Source organism: Thermobia domestica, chromosome 4 (genome assembly GCF_964235325.1).
Source record: "Thermobia domestica chromosome 4, izTheDome1.hap1.1, whole genome shotgun sequence".
In the NCBI taxonomy this organism is placed as follows: Eukaryota; Metazoa; Arthropoda; class Insecta; order Zygentoma; family Lepismatidae; genus Thermobia; species Thermobia domestica.
The window spans coordinates 247,778,205-247,797,760 of NC_137457.1; the positions used below are offsets into that span (position 1 = coordinate 247,778,205).

At 35.0% G+C, this 19,556-nt stretch overlaps 1 protein-coding gene across 1 annotated transcript; it reads left to right on the top strand.

Annotated features, from left to right (window-relative positions):
- Window positions 1–1,509: 1,509 nt before the first annotated feature.
- On the top strand, window positions 1,510–1,965 carry LOC145683090 (histone-lysine N-methyltransferase SETMAR-like). Its single transcript, XM_081754449.1, has one exon. The coding sequence runs from the start codon at window positions 1,510–1,512 to the stop codon at window positions 1,963–1,965; it is 456 nt and encodes a 151-aa protein (XP_081610575.1).
- Window positions 1,966–19,556: the final 17,591 nt, after the last annotated feature.

A 19,556-nucleotide genomic window follows, 5' to 3' on the forward strand; every position in this document is an offset into this window, starting at 1 on the left:
GAAATGAAATCTTTAAGTTTTACGTCCCACGGTTATGCCGGTTAGGCTAAAGGAGACGGTGATGATGAGAGATGAGTGAAACGGTGGAATGAAGAAAGTGGGAGAAAACGGGAGAACCCCGAGAAAACCCACGAGCACGGTGTTTGTCCACCACAAAGTTCACTTGGCGGGGCTGGGATCGAACCCGGGACCCCAAGCACCAGAGGTGAACGCTCTACCACTGAGCCACCGCGCCCCCATGCACACGGTGTTTGTCCACCACAAAGTTTACCTGACGCGAACTGGGATCGAACCAGGGACTCTATGCACCAGAGCTGTACGCATAATTTATAGAAAGTTAATAAGTTAACCTGTTCGGCCCCATGAAAGCAAAATTGATTAAAATTGAGCCAGATATTTGATCCTCGTTTGATTGCGATTATCGTCACTCCACGCTTAGTGATGTAATACACATATTCTGTAGGGGGAGTTAACTTGTTCGCTTCATGAAAGCAAAATTGATCGGAATCGAGCTCGTAGATCATTTTATTGCATTCGATTGCCAACAGGTTATCTTGCTGGCCCCTATAATATTGTTCGTATTACGTCACTACTTTGGTGATCAAATTTTGATTGTTAACGATCATACGCGATCAAATAACGATCAAATGATCTGGCTGATTTCTGATCAGTTTTGCTTTCATGAAGGCTAATAGGCTAACTTGTTAACTCTCAATTACAAAATTATGCATATTACATCTCTACGCGTGGCAATCAAACTATCGAGGATCATATGTGATCAAAAGTGATCAAACAATACCAGGCACAATTATGATCAATTTATATTCCATGGAGGCTTGAGGATGACTTGTTAACCTCCCTACAAATTACGGCTCTTACGCGATTATGGATGACAATCAAACGATTTGGCTTAATCCCGATCAAGTTTGGTTTCATGAGACAACAGGTTAATTTGTTAACTCCCCCTTAAAAATATGTATATTACCACTACGTATGGAGTGTCGATCAAACTTTGGTTATTGATGATTATTACCAATTAAATGATGTTCAAACGATCTGGTCCAATTTCTATCAATTTTGCTTCCATGAGACCGAACAGGTTAACTTGCTAACTCCCCCTACTAATTATGTGTTACGTCTCTACGCGTGGCGATCAAACGATAGTTGTTGACGATGAAACGCAATCAAACAACGACATTATGATCTGGTCCATTTAGATCAATTTTAATTAGATAAGGGCTGTTTCTCTCGAATGGCTAACTACAGCAGTTGGAATTCTTCCAAAACTAGAAAAATTATTCTTGTTTTCTTCTGTATAGATGTAAGTCAGTCAGTTATTGGGTTGGCAACTAAGTTCCCGCCGTTTTTTTTTTTAATTGGAAAAATCTGTATGATATTAAATACTTTTGGCACGAAGTTGTACATCATTCGAAAGAGTATATTGTTCTACCTAAATATATGTTTCGTTGTTACTAAGATACATTTTCTCGTTATTTACAGATCATTAACATGGAATGTCAAGTTGAGAATAATGAGCATTTTCGACACCACCTCCTTTTTGCCATTAATCAAGGTTCTAAGGCCGCAGAAGCTGCTCGCAAAATTTGTGCTGTGTGTGGAGTGGGTGCTATAGCTGAAAGAAATGCACGTGATTGGTATGCAAAATTCAAAAAAGGATATTTTGAGCTCAAAGACGCACCTCGTTCTGGCTGTCCAGTTGAGTTCGATGAAGAGCGATTGAACCACCTTTTGCATGAAAATCCGCGTCAAACAACAAGGGAACTGGCAGAGACAATGGATTGCTCCCACACTACTTTAGAGAAGCATCTTCACTCGATTGGCAAAGTTCGGAAGTGTGGAGCATGGGTGCCTCACACTTTAAGTGTCACCAACAAAAATCAACGAGCCACAATCTCCGCTGGTTTGCTTGCTCGTCACTGTGCAACCCATGGACACAAAAAATGATTTCTTCAGCGAATCGTTACTGGCGATGAAAAATGGTGCCTCTACATGAATGTGAAGCAGCGTAAGGAATGGCGTAGCCCCGGTAAACAGGGCGTTGATCCGCGTAAAACGATGTTGTGCGTATGGTCGGACTGGGAAGGAATTCTCCATTTCGAATTGCTTGAAAGGATTGCGTATGGTGGGACTGGGAAGGTATTGAAAAACTTGTTGAACGTTGTAAACAACAAAGGAGAATAATCTTTTAACTAATATTATTCAAAACGGTTGGAACTTAGTTGCCAACCCAATACTTCATAGTAACTAAATTGTCGTAATAGAAATACATGTTTAATCTAAATAACGAACCTGGGTCTTGATTTCAGACAAAAATTAAAAAACTAAAAATTATGCACTGCTAGAAACTTAGGTACAGAAAATATTTTGTCAGTTACCTCTTCCTTAATATCAGCGTTCATTTCTCTTTGAATAAGTCTGTGCACTATTTCTGAAGTCGCATTTGCCTGCAGCAGGAAAAAAAAACATTTCCGTAAATACTGTATAGTAGTGAGACAATTCTAAGGATCTAAATTCAGCTTAAATGTTTTTAGAAGGAAGTTTATTTTTAGTTATATTGTAGTAGAGTAGTGGTTTCTGAACACAGAAGTTCGAATAGCAAGAAAAGAGGTAACGGTAATATCAGTAACAAAGAAGGAAAGCTTTTTCTCTTCTGTACTAAAAGAATGTGCTTCATGCCTGCGTGTAATCGGGTGGCCTATAGATTTTAATAGTGAATAGTTAGGTGAAGTAATTATATTTCAAGCATTACAATACGGAACAATGTTTTTCAACTCATGCAACAATTTTGATGTACATTCTGTTAGAAAAGTCACTCTGTAGTTAATTATGGCAAAGTGTATTGTAGAAATTCTTCACTACAGTAAATGTTAAAAATGGTTTCCTCTAGCTTGAGGACTGAAATCAATCCTCCTGTGAACACCTGAAGGTAAGTTTGGTGATCGATATTTTGTAGTCAATAAGTCGGAACGTTCTTCAGTTCTTGAATAGCTTTAAGTCTATCTTGTACACCGCGTCTTTGGCTGACCACCTCAAAACGTGTTGCCAACAGTGTTGTCAACTCAATATAAAGTTGTATTTTTCAAATGGTTACGTCAGGTTATTGCATATTTCAAATCTATATGTTGAAATCTATTGCATATTTCACATCAAACAAAAGTTTATAATGTTGCATATACTGTTCAGTATTGTGAACTGAGGACGCTAAGGTATCACAAAAATCCAAAAATGGTATGGTATTTTGGTTGTTTCTACATTATAACACAAGTGTCATGCACATCCAAATTAAGTTAGTATCTAATACTATGATCGTGATATGATAGATTTCGAATGAATGGGAACCAAGTTACAAGGAATTGAAAATCCAACTTTTTCTCAAAAGCCTTTATTTCGAAAAACTTCGTTGGAATGACGGGGAAATGGAATAGAGAGTAGAACCATAAATTGAGACAATGTTTTACAAACTTATTTCCTACAATTATTCTGGATGCGATATCTTCAGTTAATTTCAACCAATTTCTAACTCAAGTATGTTGGTGTTTTTTTTTCTTCTCACATGCAGTATGTAGTAAAATAATACGTTAACACAACGAGTTATAATGTCTTTGATATATGGATTCATAGGACAACATGATTCAAACAATAGAGATGAATATTAAAGTGGAATTTTTTTCTCGCATATCAATTACATACTTGTTTAAGCCTCTCTGAACGCTCCACAGACTTACCAACTACTTGAAAAGTTACATGTAAGTGGGATTCCATCTGTCCAGGCGTTTTAATAGCAGTAAAATTACTTGACCTGACCTAATAGAATTATATCAGTCATGGGTTCAAGTACATTTGTTGCTTCTTATACGTATGAATTAATATTCCTCCTATATAAGACACTTTGACTTCCTACAGTATCAACGAGTAAAAATCTTTACAGAGCGTAAACATTATGTGTAATATTAATATTAAAAGTAATTTGTTCAGAAACTTACCTCTTTACATACTACTGCGGAAGCTCTAACACATATAACTAGCAGTGCAATAGACCAAAACATGAAAATGAGATAGGAAGCAAAATCTAGCAAAAGTTTCAATGATTCTGCACCAACATCGGAAACAGTTCTAATTTCATGGTATAAGGAAAACAACAAAGAGAAAAAAACGAACGATAGATGTGTTAAAATAGGATATCCAAATGTTGAATTCAATTCTGTGCATAAGAATGTTAAACTTCTGTGAACATATCGCAAATGTTCTATTTTTCTACAGTATTTTTCTTTGACACTACGACTATTTATACGCCTTACTTTATGTTGGAAGTTACGAAATACAATATTAAAATAATGAAAATGATCGCTGATAAGACGAGCAAGAGTTGTATACCAGATATCAATTAGTAATTGTTGCAAGCTTAAAACACAATAACACAAATTAGTAACTGATGAAGGTATTACATTTGTGGAATCAGAAATAGTTAGGTAAAAGAATATTGAGAATGAAGATATGTAAAACAATATAAGAATACTGACTCTAAACGTAATTCTCTTGTTTAGTCCTAAGAAGTAATCCTCACAGCTATTATTAAGATATTTATTAACTTCAGAAATGCTCATTAGAATCACATATAAATTCAACGATGATTTCATTATGAAGTATAGACAACCTGATGCAGCTGGTACGATCTGAAGAAAACTCAATAAATATACATAAATGGTAGAAACTTTTTTGTAACCATATTTGCTGAATATTGTATAATAACAAATAATACCATTTGAGATTAAAAAAACAATAATGCAATATATAAGGCGGAAAGGAGAATACTTACAAGGGAAGCTTGGAAAACTGGAAGGACTAACAGTGACTGGTAAAATACCGAGGAGAGTTGATACGGAAGAAAGATAACTAAGCGAAAAATATAGATTCATGGCCTTCTTCATACATTAAAATGCTTAAAATGAAAAGAATACGACAGTAATGATGTGTGAATAATCAAAATTACTTATATTTGAAAGGTGCAGTGGATTAAACGAAGTCCAAAATGTAAGATATTACATAAGAAAAGAGTAACACTTAGTTACAATGTACAAGATGAAAACCATCAATATATTGTCATTCAATGAATTATTCGTTGTTATTACTAAACATGTTACAATTACTACAGTGTTAAAAGCAATTAAATAGTGTTATGTTTTCTCATATTTTCTAGATTTCAATTATTCACACCCTGTACACTTCATTTGTATTTAGAGAAAAATACGAACACCTTATTTATTAAACTCAGAAAATCAACTAGACTTAATGAAAATAATTTATATAAATTAATTTAAATAGTACTAACGTAACTAATCCTACAAGAAAAATCGTACGTCCACAAATTCTTAATTATCGTAATTTCATTTGACAATAAGCAAAAAAGATGTTTGACATACGTATAGGTTTATTGGGTTCTTGTCTGAATTAATGTCACATCAAATCAACAACGCTTTCTTTTAGTATTACAGTATCATCAATAGTTTGATTGAAAGAATTTATTAATTGACAATAAATGTTTACGAATTAACAGTTTTCGAAGAGAATTTTAGCAGAAAAATATTTGACTTAGAGTTGCACTATTTTTCAAGATAATAAAGAACACTTTCTGCGATTGTGCGGTAAAGACAGTCTGAACCAACGAATTCATTAGAAGATGACATAGGCAATTGTTAGATTTACATTGCTCACCCAAATTAAAATTATTAAATATGTGACACAAAATATTCATACGAAGCATACAAAAATTATGTGTCTGCGAAGTTTTGTGCTTGAAGCTATGTCCTATATACAGCAATAGAGAACTATCCATGTCCGCAACAATACTAAATATTAGAAGAATAAGTTCAATTCTTAAAGGCTCTTTAATACTCGTACCTTTGTAGCTTTCAAACCATATTATAAGTTTTAAATATGTATCAGATACATAGAGTTTTTGTTACTGAAACATTCCAAAACGTCCAGTATTCGAAAAGCAAAAAATGAAAGGACATCTTATTTGTAACTGTGTGCAATACGTTTCGCAAACCATTGCCAGCTGTTATAGTTTGGTTTGAGTTTCCCTTTTATCACGAAGGTCATATGAAAAGTAGATCCCTGTTTGTCTGATAGTAACGAGGTATTGCCTGAAATACTTTTGCTCTGGAAAGGAAACGTTAGAGTCCAATCTGTCAACCAAATGAATTTATGTTCTTAAAATTAAAAGTGATAATTGTTCAAGAATTTAAAGATTATATTTTTCGAATGGAAGAAAGAAGTGTTTCATCTAACATATATGAAACGGAAAAACTGCAAGGTGTTTTTTTTTTTTATTATTATTAAAGGCCGTAATTATTCCACTGGAAATAAAAGCTCGGACACAAAGCTACATCAACTACAGTTCTTTAATTTACTTCTATCTATATAAAAATTGTGTTGTAGATCATGTTAAACTTCTAACTCTTAAATGAGAAGTTATAGGTATTAATCTTACGCATATAATTTATCTTTCATAATTTTTAGTAAATCATCTGATGTATTTGTACTATTGTCTTTAATAGAGCGTACATAGTACACATAAAAATATTTTTAAATAACATTTGTATAGAAATTACGTACTTATTATACCAAAATTGAAATGTGCGTTTTTGTTCCATTTGGTCGTAACTAAAATTATTATTGTTTGTCGCCAAAGGGATTTAGAGAATTTCGTTTGGTTTCTGATGGCGTTTGTGATACATTGTAGGTGCTGGGTGGTAGGTTGGTTGAAGTTAGCATCAGCATCTCGTCTCAGTTCTGAGGCTATACGATACGTAGTCCTTCAGTTTAAGGTTGAATCCGAACCACCGTAAAGTAACCAAGTTTCAAGGTTCTCCTACCTGAAACAGAAACTAGAATTCCTACTTGTAAATGTGTATCGCTGGTGAATGTATTTCAAGTTGCAAAATGATCAGAGAGACAATACTGTAGTAAGCAAATAAACATTAGAATATTACTTCATTGTCCAATACAGTGCTTCTAAGATTACAATCCTTATGATGAATTAGAAAAATAAATGGTAAAACACATTCGTTCTAAAAGACCTGTAGAAAAGAATAACTTCTTTACGAACTTATTATAAAAGTAAATAATAAAAATAAGCATACACATAACTTACCTACTTCATCAGACAAAATTTCACAGATCTTATTGGCAATCCATGTATTAGAAAAGCAAATGCTTTTGTTTGAATTTCTGAAGTCTGATGGTTCATCTGAAACTTTCAGATGCAGTTTCAGCTTCAGTACAGTCAAGTTTGATACAGCATCAATCAGAAAGCACGCACACATAGCCATGCAATGGAAAAGGAACCAATAACTTGATTTCATGACGAGAACGATTAAAAAAAAAGTATGTAGCCAAAATTTCCCAAATGCATATTCTTGAGATTTTATTTATTAAAAAAGTAATAATGATTTCATCATATACCACTTCTGTAACTCTCTGCCCTTCATTTCGTTCAAGGTAAGTCGATAGATTGGAATCAAACATTACTAGCAAAGAGAAATTCACAATCTTCTAACCTAATTCACGGAAATGAATCTGTGAATGTTATCAAATGTAGACATTACCCATTTACATATTTGATTAAACTCACTACATTGCAACTTAAATCAATTTACAAAAGTGGAAAGACGGTTGTCTAGCAAAGCAGAACAGACCTTTTTGCAAACGGAAAGTTCGTCTTCTTGAAAACTACAGATGAACATATATCCATAAGCATGTTGCTTATTTCAGCTTCATGTGATCTCTGACGATTTGTCTTACTATTGTACAATATTTTAAGTAAACAAGCATTAAAATTTAAGATTTAATCGTAATTTTAGGCTACTTCTGATTTCATCATGCTGGAAGCATTGTGGTATTGCTAATGTCACAGTGAAGAGATTAATAGTTTTATGTGTCTGTACCAGTTTCACCTGGACAAATGCCATGATAATAGTGCAGCATTAATTTTTATGTTATTATTTACTTATTCAATACAACAATGTGTAAACCCAGTTACCGTGTTGTTCCTTTGTGAATACACTTACCCACAGTTATATCTTTCAACAACATTATACATTTATATATTTTCATTATCACCAAGGCCGTAACTTAGATTTTTTCTAGGGGAGTAAAAGCATTAATACTTGGGCCTCCTAGAAAAAGTTGTTTTGGGTCCTCCTGCAAAATTCGGAAAATATGTCCCTTCTTTTCATCTTTCTCTTACTCTGTGGGCCCTCCCATACACCCGTGAGCCCATTCCATACATGACAAATTAGTTAAGGGGACAATATTGACAAATTTCAAAGCCATGCAAATAATTATTATTTCTAGGGCCCCGAATAGTAAAATTTTTTAATGAAATACGCCCAAAACTCTTTCTTGTTTTATTTATCTTTTGAGTGTGGTTTGGTTTATGTAATGTAGTCAACCTGTTTGATGCTTCATTTATAATTTCATGTTCGTATCGTATATGGAGGAAGCAAATTTTGTCTTAAAGTGGGCCCTTTCGAACGGCGGGGAGCTTCCTGGGGAGGCAGTTGCTCCCTGCCCCTACAATTACGGCCCTAGGTATCATATATATTTTAAGTCTATTCTTATATACTGTCTCCGACATTCCAAAAATATCTATACCAAACTTCCTTTCAATTGTATTGTAGGAAATAACTTATCCTCTATATAGGAGACATAGCGAGGGTATTTGTTGTTGCCTTTCTGTAGTAAAATATTCTGTTACTTCCTAGGCGGGTTTTACCTGACGGGACATGTAACTGAAACTTTGAAGTAAGATCGGGATCAATTTTACCATGTAGTAATTTGTGTAATTTTTTTTTTAAAAAACGTAAGTTCTCCCTATTGTTTCAAAGTGTGCATATTAAAATTTTGTGCTTTTCTCAATATGACTCGTATTTTGGACACATGTCAGTTTTTCTATAAGTAAGTAATTTCAAGAATTTTAATAGTATCATTTCAATCATATCGATGTGTTTCAGTGTTTTTGGTACCAAATCAGTCACATATTCTAATTGAGATCTCACAAAACAGAAGTAGAGTTTCATCAATGTCACATGGTTTTGAAACTCTTTCCCTATTCTCATAATAGGTCATACTGGGAAAGAAATTTAATTTTCTTCATTTTCTCTGAAACTATGCATGTTGGTTTACCTTCACACACAGAATTATGTTGATCTCAATCAAGTGTATAGATCAGTGTGTCTCATCTTTGGACACTTTTTTCTTCGTTAAACGCTAATAACCCTGTATAATATTATAAAATATAGTTAACCACCCATGATTTCACTATGAAAACAAAAATTATGGGGCTCATACTATTTTCCAATTTTAACAAATTTCAGAAGCATATACTGTTCCTTAGTGAAATGTACAACTATTTATCAGAAAACATTGTAGTACGACAGATGTTCGATGATAATTACAGTGCATAATACTTTCAACTTCAAAGCTATAGAAACCTTAACATACCCCATCTTATTCAAATTTGTATGAGCTGTTCTAACCAGTGGCGATGCTTGAGAGGAGACAGGGTAGACAGCGTGTACCCTTTAGAATTTTATATGTATCAAACCATTAAGCGTATATTACTAACTTAAAATTTTGTAATTTAAAGATTCTGAACTTAGAATTTCCTATAATTTATTCTGAGCTTTTTTTTTTTTTTTAATGATTCTATATGAAAGACAGAAAGCAAAGTGTCTCGCGAAACAAACATTATTTCTCTGCTGCATCCATTTAACTTGCATCAATCTATAGAAGCGTAGGAGAAAAGCCACGTGAGAAGTTAAAGTCCAGAGACTCGCGCTGTGTAGTAGTACATGCCAAAAGACATTTGCCGCCTTATGCAGAGTCGTTTTGATATATGATTAGTTTCATGCTAAAGGCTTGACTACTGCAGGAAACATATGTTAGTCGAACTCTTTAGTATGTCACTAATCACATGTCAAAACGACTCTGCATAAGGCCCTTGCTGTTTTGTCTACGTTTAGAGGGTTGCCTCTCTTGTTTATTTTAAGCTGGATTTGTAAGTGAAAGAAACAGACCGCTATTTCTTCCTATTTGTTTTTATTTTAAACCATCTTTCGAGCTCCTCTATAAAACGTTAAATTGTTATAACGTACCCTTGAAGAACATTAGTATACAGGGTGGGCCATTTTAATTAATCCACGGAAATATCTGAAAAAATGATAAAACATAGAAGAAATGTTTCAAGTACACGTTATATATTGCTAAGGGGGAAACCCAATTCCGCCAAAAGTACCCCTCCCGCCCCCCCTAAATGGGGGTAACTTTGAAATGTCAAATGGGAACATGGGTCGAGTAATACCTCGTTCGAAAGGTCTTGGAAAACTAAGTAACGCTGTACCAAAAGATGTTCCATATTGTGCACCAGTTTCAAAATGGCCGCCATAATATGGTTCGGAAACTCCAGTACCCGTAGTGTGAAAACCATGGAAGGTAAATGAATGGAACAAAATTGAAATACGTAAATATCATAGGGCATATCGAACGGTGTGGTCCCTGTGATCCCAGTGGCCTCCCTAAAGGGGTCTTGTGGGCTAACTTCAAAATTTCAAATTGCAACATGAATCGAGTGGTGCCTCGTTCGATAAATCTTGCAAAATCTAACATATTACAGGAGAAAACGATTGATGTGAAATGGCAGTGTTCTCAAAAGGCCGCCGAAACATAGTATCCGTGTCAGTGAAAAGGTTTAGTACCCGTAGTATGAAAGCGATTGGAGATAAATCAACAAAAGAAAAACTGGAGTAGCTAACTGACGTAAGGCACATCGAGAGGTGTTGTCGGGGTGACTCCAAGGGCCAACTGAAAGGTATCCGGGGCCAACTTGAAAATTTCAAATAGCAGCTTGAAGCGAGTAACATCACGTTACATAGACAAATTAATATCACACAGCTTCTGTAAGAAAATTTTCGACATGAGGCACCATTTTCAAAATGATCGCAAAGACATGGTGACTGTGTCTAAGAAAACGTCTAGTGCCCATAGTATGAATACGGTTAGACATAAATGAAAATAACGAAAATTAAATAGGAAAACCACGGAGGCGTTCCAAGGCTCGAGAATAATACAACAGAGATAAAAATATTAGAGTAAAATTGCCATAATGTATAAAGAGAAATCCAAGTCCTGCAAAATAATCTCTCCCTGCGCTCTGTATGTGAGTGGGGTGGAAAGTAAAGTGAAAGTTCAAACGAGAACTCTACTTTAATTCGAAAATTAAGGCTAACCTTACAAATAGGTATGGTGTGGTTGAAACATTTGTTTGTAAGGATGATGCTGTAGTGACTAAAAAAAAGAGACACTTTTATACAATGCGTGCTGGTTACTCAGAAAGCATTTCGGGGATATACGTACACACCGTTTCGTCCCTCAAGCTCACAATATGACATGAATACTAATAGTTAATCAAAATGTAACTGTGGCCATCCGCGTTAACTTAGTGCACCAATTCTCTATGCATAAAGTCTGCCTTTCAAACAGCATTGGGTAGGTCAAGCGTACGCCCGAACCGTTGTCCGGTCGGACATTGAAATTTTGAAGTTAGCCCACAAGACCCCTTTAGGGAGGCCACTGGGATCACAGGGACCACACCGTTCGATATGCCCTATGATATTTACGTATTTCAATTTTGTTCCATTCATTTACCTTCCATGGTTTTCACACTACGGGTACTGGAGTTTCCGAACCATATTATGGCGGCCATTTTGAAACTGGTGCACAATATGGAACATCTTTTGGTACAGCGTTACTTAGTTTTCCAAGACCTTTCGAACGAGGTATTACTCGACCCATGTTCCCATTTGACATTTCAAAGTTACCCCCATTTAGGGGGGGCGGAGAGGGATACTTTTGGCGGAATTGGGTTTCCCCCTTAGCAATATATAACGTGTACTTCAAAAATTTCTTCTATGTTTTATCATTTTTCAGATATTTCTGTGGATTAATTAAAATGGCCCACCCTGTATATATATATATATATATATATATATATATATATATATATTGTCCCTATGTGTCTCCAACATCAGAACAAAAAGACCCTCCTAACGAAAAGTTGAGACGTATTGGCAATTCTATCGCTTTTATATTTTTCGCGAAAATGACAAGTACTTTTACATGTTCCAGTAAACGCCCCCCTGACACCATCTGGTTCGAATTAAAAAAAAAAAAAAAACGCTTCGTTTTGGTCCGGGGCCTAGACCAAGGTACCTGTGACCAAATTTTGGAACTCGGTCCACTCGTCTCATCCCCAGGCCGCACACATACAAAAGACAGACAAACACACAAAGAAACTCAATTTTATTTATATTAGATTCTTCGCTCAATAATTGTGCAGATGAAAGATTTGAAAAATACAAAAATCTGGTCATTGTAGAACTAATAAATTATAGAAAATTTAGTATATATCAACAAATTCTTTCATACGGCAAACTGAATGACTTGCTATCTACCTTTCCTAACACTTTTTGCTCAGATCAGCTTAAGAATGAATTTATCAACTTATGTTCCGATAGTAACCAACACATTTCTCTTCCCGAATACTTGAAATATATTCTCAGTAATGAACTTCAAAGCGTACATCAGGAAGACAACAAAGCTGCTAAATATGGTTTTGAGTATTCCATCAACTTCAGTTTTTTTAAAACATTCATTTAGTGCCCTGAAAAGAGTGAAAACTTACTTAACGAACAGCATGACAAATTATGAACACTTCCTGAATTACGGACACTCTGAATTACGGACACTTACGATAGCGCACTTGGTGTGGAAGCTTTGTAGGATACCTGAATCCAAAGAAAGAGCTATTAACATTTTCGCCTAAATGAACAACAGTGTATGGAGCTCATTTACAAGACTGTAAGGTATTAGGTAAGGTAGACCCTATTTGGTATTAGGTTAGGTGTTGTAAGGTGTTTTACTTCTTACTTTTTTTTTTTTTTTTTTTACTTTACAACTCATTTCTAAGGTATTTAGAAATGATATCCCTAGAGTGGGTATGGGGAACTAATGCCCCATTTCTAGCAAATGTGGTACCATGCAGAAATCTATACTTCGGAAAAAGAAATACTATACACCAAATTTCATTAATTATAAAATTTTATACTTAAAGGAACTTACAAAGAATATTGAAAACTCAAACATTAATACTATATTTATGAATTATCAGGAGTCATCTTACTTGGAATAGTGATTAGTGTATATCAGCATCCTTTATACAGTACGAAATATCAGAACTAAAAATAAAAGTAAAAAGCAAATACCCTATATATATATATGGGGGGGTTGTGTCTGTCTACCCAGATTTTTACAGCACGCTTCGCCACTGGTACTAGCTTCAGCACGCATTTTCAGATGGGATGTTAGTGTCCCATCTTGTTATTCCTTCATTTTAACATCTTGTGTGATATTTCAAAATGTAAAAAGTAAACATTTCTGTTCTTTTCTGAGGTCTCTGGGGTATTATCGCGTATAATTAGTTAAAATCTTTACTGTGGGGTTCTTCATGATCTTTCAAACAATAACACATCACTAGTTTATCAATCATTCTTTTTACTACTCTTTTAAAAATACTATTTTGTTATTTCCTTAAAATTCAGGATCTTAAATTCATTTTTGTCTTAGAAAATCGTTCTGCTGAAGATAGGAACATTGCAATGAACGGAAAAATTCGAAGTTTAACTCACATATTTACAAAAAAAAAAAAAAAAAAAAAAAAAAAAATCATAAATATACTGAGGTGCTGTTTTACAGTTGTTGGCTTTGATGTTAACATGGAAGATATGAATTCTAATTCATCAACAAGACCTGTAACACCTACTATATCTCTTCTATCTTCTATTCCAGATTTGTATGAACATCTGAAAGTTTTAGTGATCAACTGTTTTTGTCAAATGACAAATAGTATGTATGTTACTGTTGGGAGTATGTGTGTTACCATTACACAACAATCAATAGTAGATGCGATCTTCTACTTAACAGTATGCTTTCATATATATACACTACATAAAGAAATAATATTTACATCTGAATAAAAGATATGATAACGAACGACATTTGCTTTCAGCGCCACGAAGGTTCGTTTCTTTCTATGAGTTCTACATACATGCTTGAAAATGTACTCTCAAGCATCTTATTCTGTTTAGGTTGAAAGTTTAGTGCGGTGGTTCGTATCTTTTATTTTATTTCTTTTCAAATATACATTAACCCACAAAAACCCAAACATTGTTCAAGTAAGAATTTTTGAACAAAACTTTCGTGGTTCACTAAATGAGGGTCTTAGATAACAGAAATGTCCAAAAAAAATGTTTTTGAATGAATTGGAAACCCAATGTGACAGCTGTAACTTAGCGAGGAACAGACGTAGTTTACAACTTTAATTTAGTACATGAACAATTACTATTTTAAAAGAGTAATTATTGGCCCTTTTAAATACAGGAAAAATCAAATATTACGGAGTTAAATACTTACTTATCATAGGAATAAATAAAATATATCCGGAAGGTGAAAGGCGCTCGAGAACTCCATCAGCCACATGCAGCTACTGAAAGAAAAGTTGAATAAAATTGCTAAAACCTGAAGAAAAGGAACGAATCAAAACTTGCTACAAAGTTTTACGTGTGGCTTATAAAGTACAATGGGTATTTGTGTAAAACGTTTGAAACTAACTTTATAAGGTCAACAGGAAATCAATGTGACACCTATGATACACTGGAGATTTGTGGGTTAAAAACCTCTGGATGTTATTATTTAAATAGCAATATATATATATATATATATATATATATATATATATATATATATATATATATATATATATATATATATATATATATATATTGGTCTAGGAATTAATTCGTGCGGTTGGTACGCACACATTGAAGCTGTAGTACAAACACAAAATACATAAATACCTTAAGAAAAATATTGTCCATCGCTAGCCACCACTTTCGCCCATCTGTCAGGCAATGTACGGATTCCGTGGCGAAAGAAGTCCTCATCCTTGGAAGCGATCCAGTCAGAGACCCATGTTTCGATATCTTCTGAAGAAGTAAACCGCTGTCCAATCAAATCGTTGTTCATGCAATCGAACAAGTAGTAGTCCGAAGGAGCAACGTCTGGTGAATACGGCGGGTGGGGTAAAACTTCCCATCCGACATTTTCTAAATAGGTTTTGACCGGTTTTGCGACATGTGGGCGAGCGTTATCATGTTGAACAATAAGTTTATCATGTCTGTTCTCCCATTCTGGTCATGTTCTGGCCAGAGCTTGCTTCAAACGCATTAATTGTCGTCGATAACGTTCTCCATTCATAGTTTCACCCGGTTGCAGCAGCTCATAGTACACCACACCTTTCATATCCCACCATATGCACAGCATAACCTTTGCACAGTGAATATCTCGTTTTGGTTGTGATGGACCTGGTTCACCTTGTTTCACCCAGGCCTTTTTTCGTTTAGGGTTCTCGTAATGGATCCACTTCTCATCACCCGTAATAATTCGATGCAGAAACCCCTTTCTGCTCTGTCGTTGAAGCAGCAATTCGCAAATGGTTTTTCGTCTTTCAACGTCTCTGTCTTTCAATTCATGTGGAACCCAATGTGACATCTTTTGAATCATTCCCATGGCTTTCAAGCGTTTGGAGACTGTTGTTTGATCAACGCCTAATGCTGCTGCAAGTTGTTCCTGCGTTTGACACGAATCCTGCTCGAGCAATGCTGTCAATTCTTCGTCTTGAAATTTTTTTGGCTGTCCAGCTCGCTCTTGGTCTGCCAAGCCGAATCACCACTTCTAAACCGTGCAAACCACTTCTGACACGTTCGCTCAGCTAGAGCATGGTCACCATACACTTCCACCAAAATACGATGACTTTCAGTCGCACTTTTCTGCATGTTAAAGTAATGCAGCAGGACACCCCGCAAAAACACTTTATCAGGCACAAATTGCGCCATGTTCACTTAACTACAAACTGGTGTTGTTGACGCTTTAATCCACTGCCCTATACTACGAACGATACGCGATGACAGGGGTTTGCAACACATGTGTGGATACACGGAACTGTGGGACGCTCCGTTCGTTGCGCCATCTCTTGTCCACCCGCACGAATTAATTCCTAGACCATATATATATATATATATATATATATATATATATATATATATATATATATATGCTTACTTAATCTAAATAACCTGTCTCCATTTTACATTCACGAAATTAATAAGATCCATGATATTTACTTTCAGCAGGTTAAGGAGAAAGCAATTTAATGATACTTGATTGGAAAGAAATCACGGCAAAAGAGGAGGTTAAAAAATGAATAAAGAGAATGAACAGTTCTACGCTCGCTACTAAAACGCTGAACTACTAACAACATATTTGAATAAATAAAATGTCATTAAAGGAAGTCCCTCAGGTATTAAACAGAAGTCATCTTTGATCACTTTATATACATATTGTTTTATTTGTTCGCGCCTGTCCGCAACTTAATACAGAGAAACTTCTCTCGACGGACATATTAAATGACAGACATCTTCATGAAGCTGACAGAATTGTTTGTTCCGACAAAATATACAAATTATTACGGGACAGAACCCTTTATTTTACGGACAGTCTTCTTATTCATACAACGTATTAGTAACCATTTCATGCCAAAATAGGAAATTATTCTCAGTTTATATGTATTTAACCCTGGAAGTACTTTCTGCAACTTGCAAATAAATATTTGATATACAACAAAAAATGTCCTCCCTCATAAAACATCTTCGTCGTAAGGAATGACATATTGAACCACCACACAAAACTGCTCATACAAGTGAGCTTGAATTTGTTCTTTTCCATGTCTATTATACAGAGTAAATGCCCATGTTACTTACTCAGGTTTGCATACTTCAGGTTTGCATCGTCTCTTGCAATACCCATATAAACATACTGGGCCTTATGCAGAGTCGATTTGACGTACGATTAGCATGATACTAAAGACCTGACTACTGCAGGAAACATATGTTAGTCGAACTCTTTACTATGGCACTAATCACGCGTCACACAGAACGACTCTGTATAAGACTCACTGTATCCTCCGTAATACTTCTGTTTCTTTACAGAGGGAGATCATTCCCCATATTTTCTAAGTAATTATAACCCTGTATTTACTACCATAACACAACAACTTACAATTATCGCATGAACTGTGGTTAATCCAAATTCGCTTTATTTTTCTGTAATGGTCACTTCTAATTTACAGACAAATAATCGCGGCTCATTCGTCGTTCAGATTGCACTGTTCTAAATTTGGCTGAGGAATATATATATATATATATATATATATATATATATATATATATATATATATATATATATATATATATATATATATATAGTGCTTATTGTGTAAATAAATTGAAGTGGAGTAATCGCTTATGTTTTTATTCACAAAACATTAGTTGAACATTGTTACAATATTTTGAACTATTCCGGAGGTAATTTGTTGACCATTGGGGAAGTCTATAATTTGTAACTTCCGTCGATTATCTTCACTTCCCAGCAAGTTGAAACTGTATCAAGATTACTAAATAAGTAGTTACAGCACCAGCCATCTGAAAATAGAATAAATTTGTTACTGTATTCACGGAAATAAAATTAAATATCAAAATCAAATCGAAGAAAATCCTCTTAAAATGTTTCTAACATTCATATATTTACTGCAAGCCAACTAGATAGCCATTGAAAAGTGTACTTATTGTACATACCGACAATACTCTGCAGTTACTTCGTATCTCAAAAACAAAACAATACTTTACAGAAGACTAGAAGATTTCAATACAGAAAGTTTGAAAAAGTTGGAGATTAGTTGAAAGTCAGTGATTTTTAACTAATTTCCCAATTTGTAAAAGTTGTTTTCTTCTTCTGTAAAGTTTATATATATATACGAGGTAGCTGCAGAGTACTGTCGATATGTTTCCTGTTTTCGATCTTATATTCTGAATCTAGATTTCAAAAATAAATATATAAATAAATAACCGCAAGATTAATGAGAACTAATGACAAAGAAACCACGCAAGGACGATCGGGCAGCCCATCGATCACACTATTCGATTACATACATCTGATCCTCAGTACCATAACACGTTCAATGGTTTTGCACTTGTCTGCTCCAACTCTTCTTTGTCGTTTGAAGGACGCCGAACTGGTTACATATATCATTGCGTTGACTATATTGACCCAGATCTACAAAAGTCACAAGCAAGATGGAAGCAAAACTATTATGTCTAGGTTGCTCAGTGGCAGACGGTTCTAATTTCCGACGAACTTCGTTCCTGCCTGTTCTACGCTGATAGCCGCAAGCGTGTTACAGGCTATCATAGTGAATACACCATGCACTGTCGAACCGTATCGGTATAATTTATTGGGAGCCATTATGTATATACATCACGCAATCTCGTCTGCTACGAATTGAGGTACTCTTACATCACTCGACATTTCTTTCACTTCCTTCTATTTCCTTTATCAAGTCTTTCACAACTCTATCACCTTGATTTATCTCTCTATTCTCTCCAATTTCTTTTCCTTTGTATATTTGAACCTTCCAAACATATGCTGTTTCAGAATCCCAAATCAACCACAACTTTATTCCATATTTTTTAGATTTTCATGGCATGTACTGTCTAAAAGGGCAACGTCTTTTCAAGGTAACGAGCTGTTCATCCACAGTCATACTCCAACCAGGAGGGTAGGCCTTCCTGGGACACATTGTCCAAGTCTCAAATACGTTCCTGATAGGCTCCAGCTTATCTAGTGACCTATGTTTTCTTCTTTCTTCTGCGTCCTCAAAGCGCATCACTCTTGTTATTGCCTTGAATGTGTCACGACTGATTGAGGAAAATTGCACACTCGTTAATTTTACTAAACATTTTACTCACGTCTTCGTTCTTTGACTTGAATACACCCATAAGAATCACCTCTCCAATATATTTTTTCAACTCTTCTATCGCCAGCTCTTTCCATTGCTTCCCATACACAAGATGTCCTTCCTTATTTGTCCAAGAGCAAATTTTCTTAAGAAGTGGGTCTGGAAAAAAAGAAGAAAGGTTGATGCTGGAGTTTCACATCTTCTTTCGCCCATTTAGTTGATCCTTGGATCTCTTTGATAATATTGCATGCTCTCAGTCTTCCCCTTCGGCTAGTTACCCGTTTTGAGCACCTTTCTTCATTATTCCTTGAAATATACTATCTGCTTTCTGCGGTACTTGTGGCTTCCTCCTGTGACATTTCTTCTTCATATGATTCGGTTTCTTTATTATCCAAGTTACCTGTTGCTTCTTCCTCTTACATATCCTTTATGTTGGACGTTGATTCCTCAACTGCATCCTGTTCACTATCACTTAACAGAAAAGAGTCAGAATCTTCTGAGTTTTCCAATTCTCGTAAAAGTTTACCTCGCACTTCTTTTGGAGTGAGCACCCAGGTACATCGAA

Excerpts from the sequence above, each read along its gene's own strand:
- LOC145683090 (XM_081754449.1), top strand. The coding sequence starts at position 1,510 with ATGGAATGTCAAGTTGAGAATAATGAGCATTTTCGACACCACCTCCTT.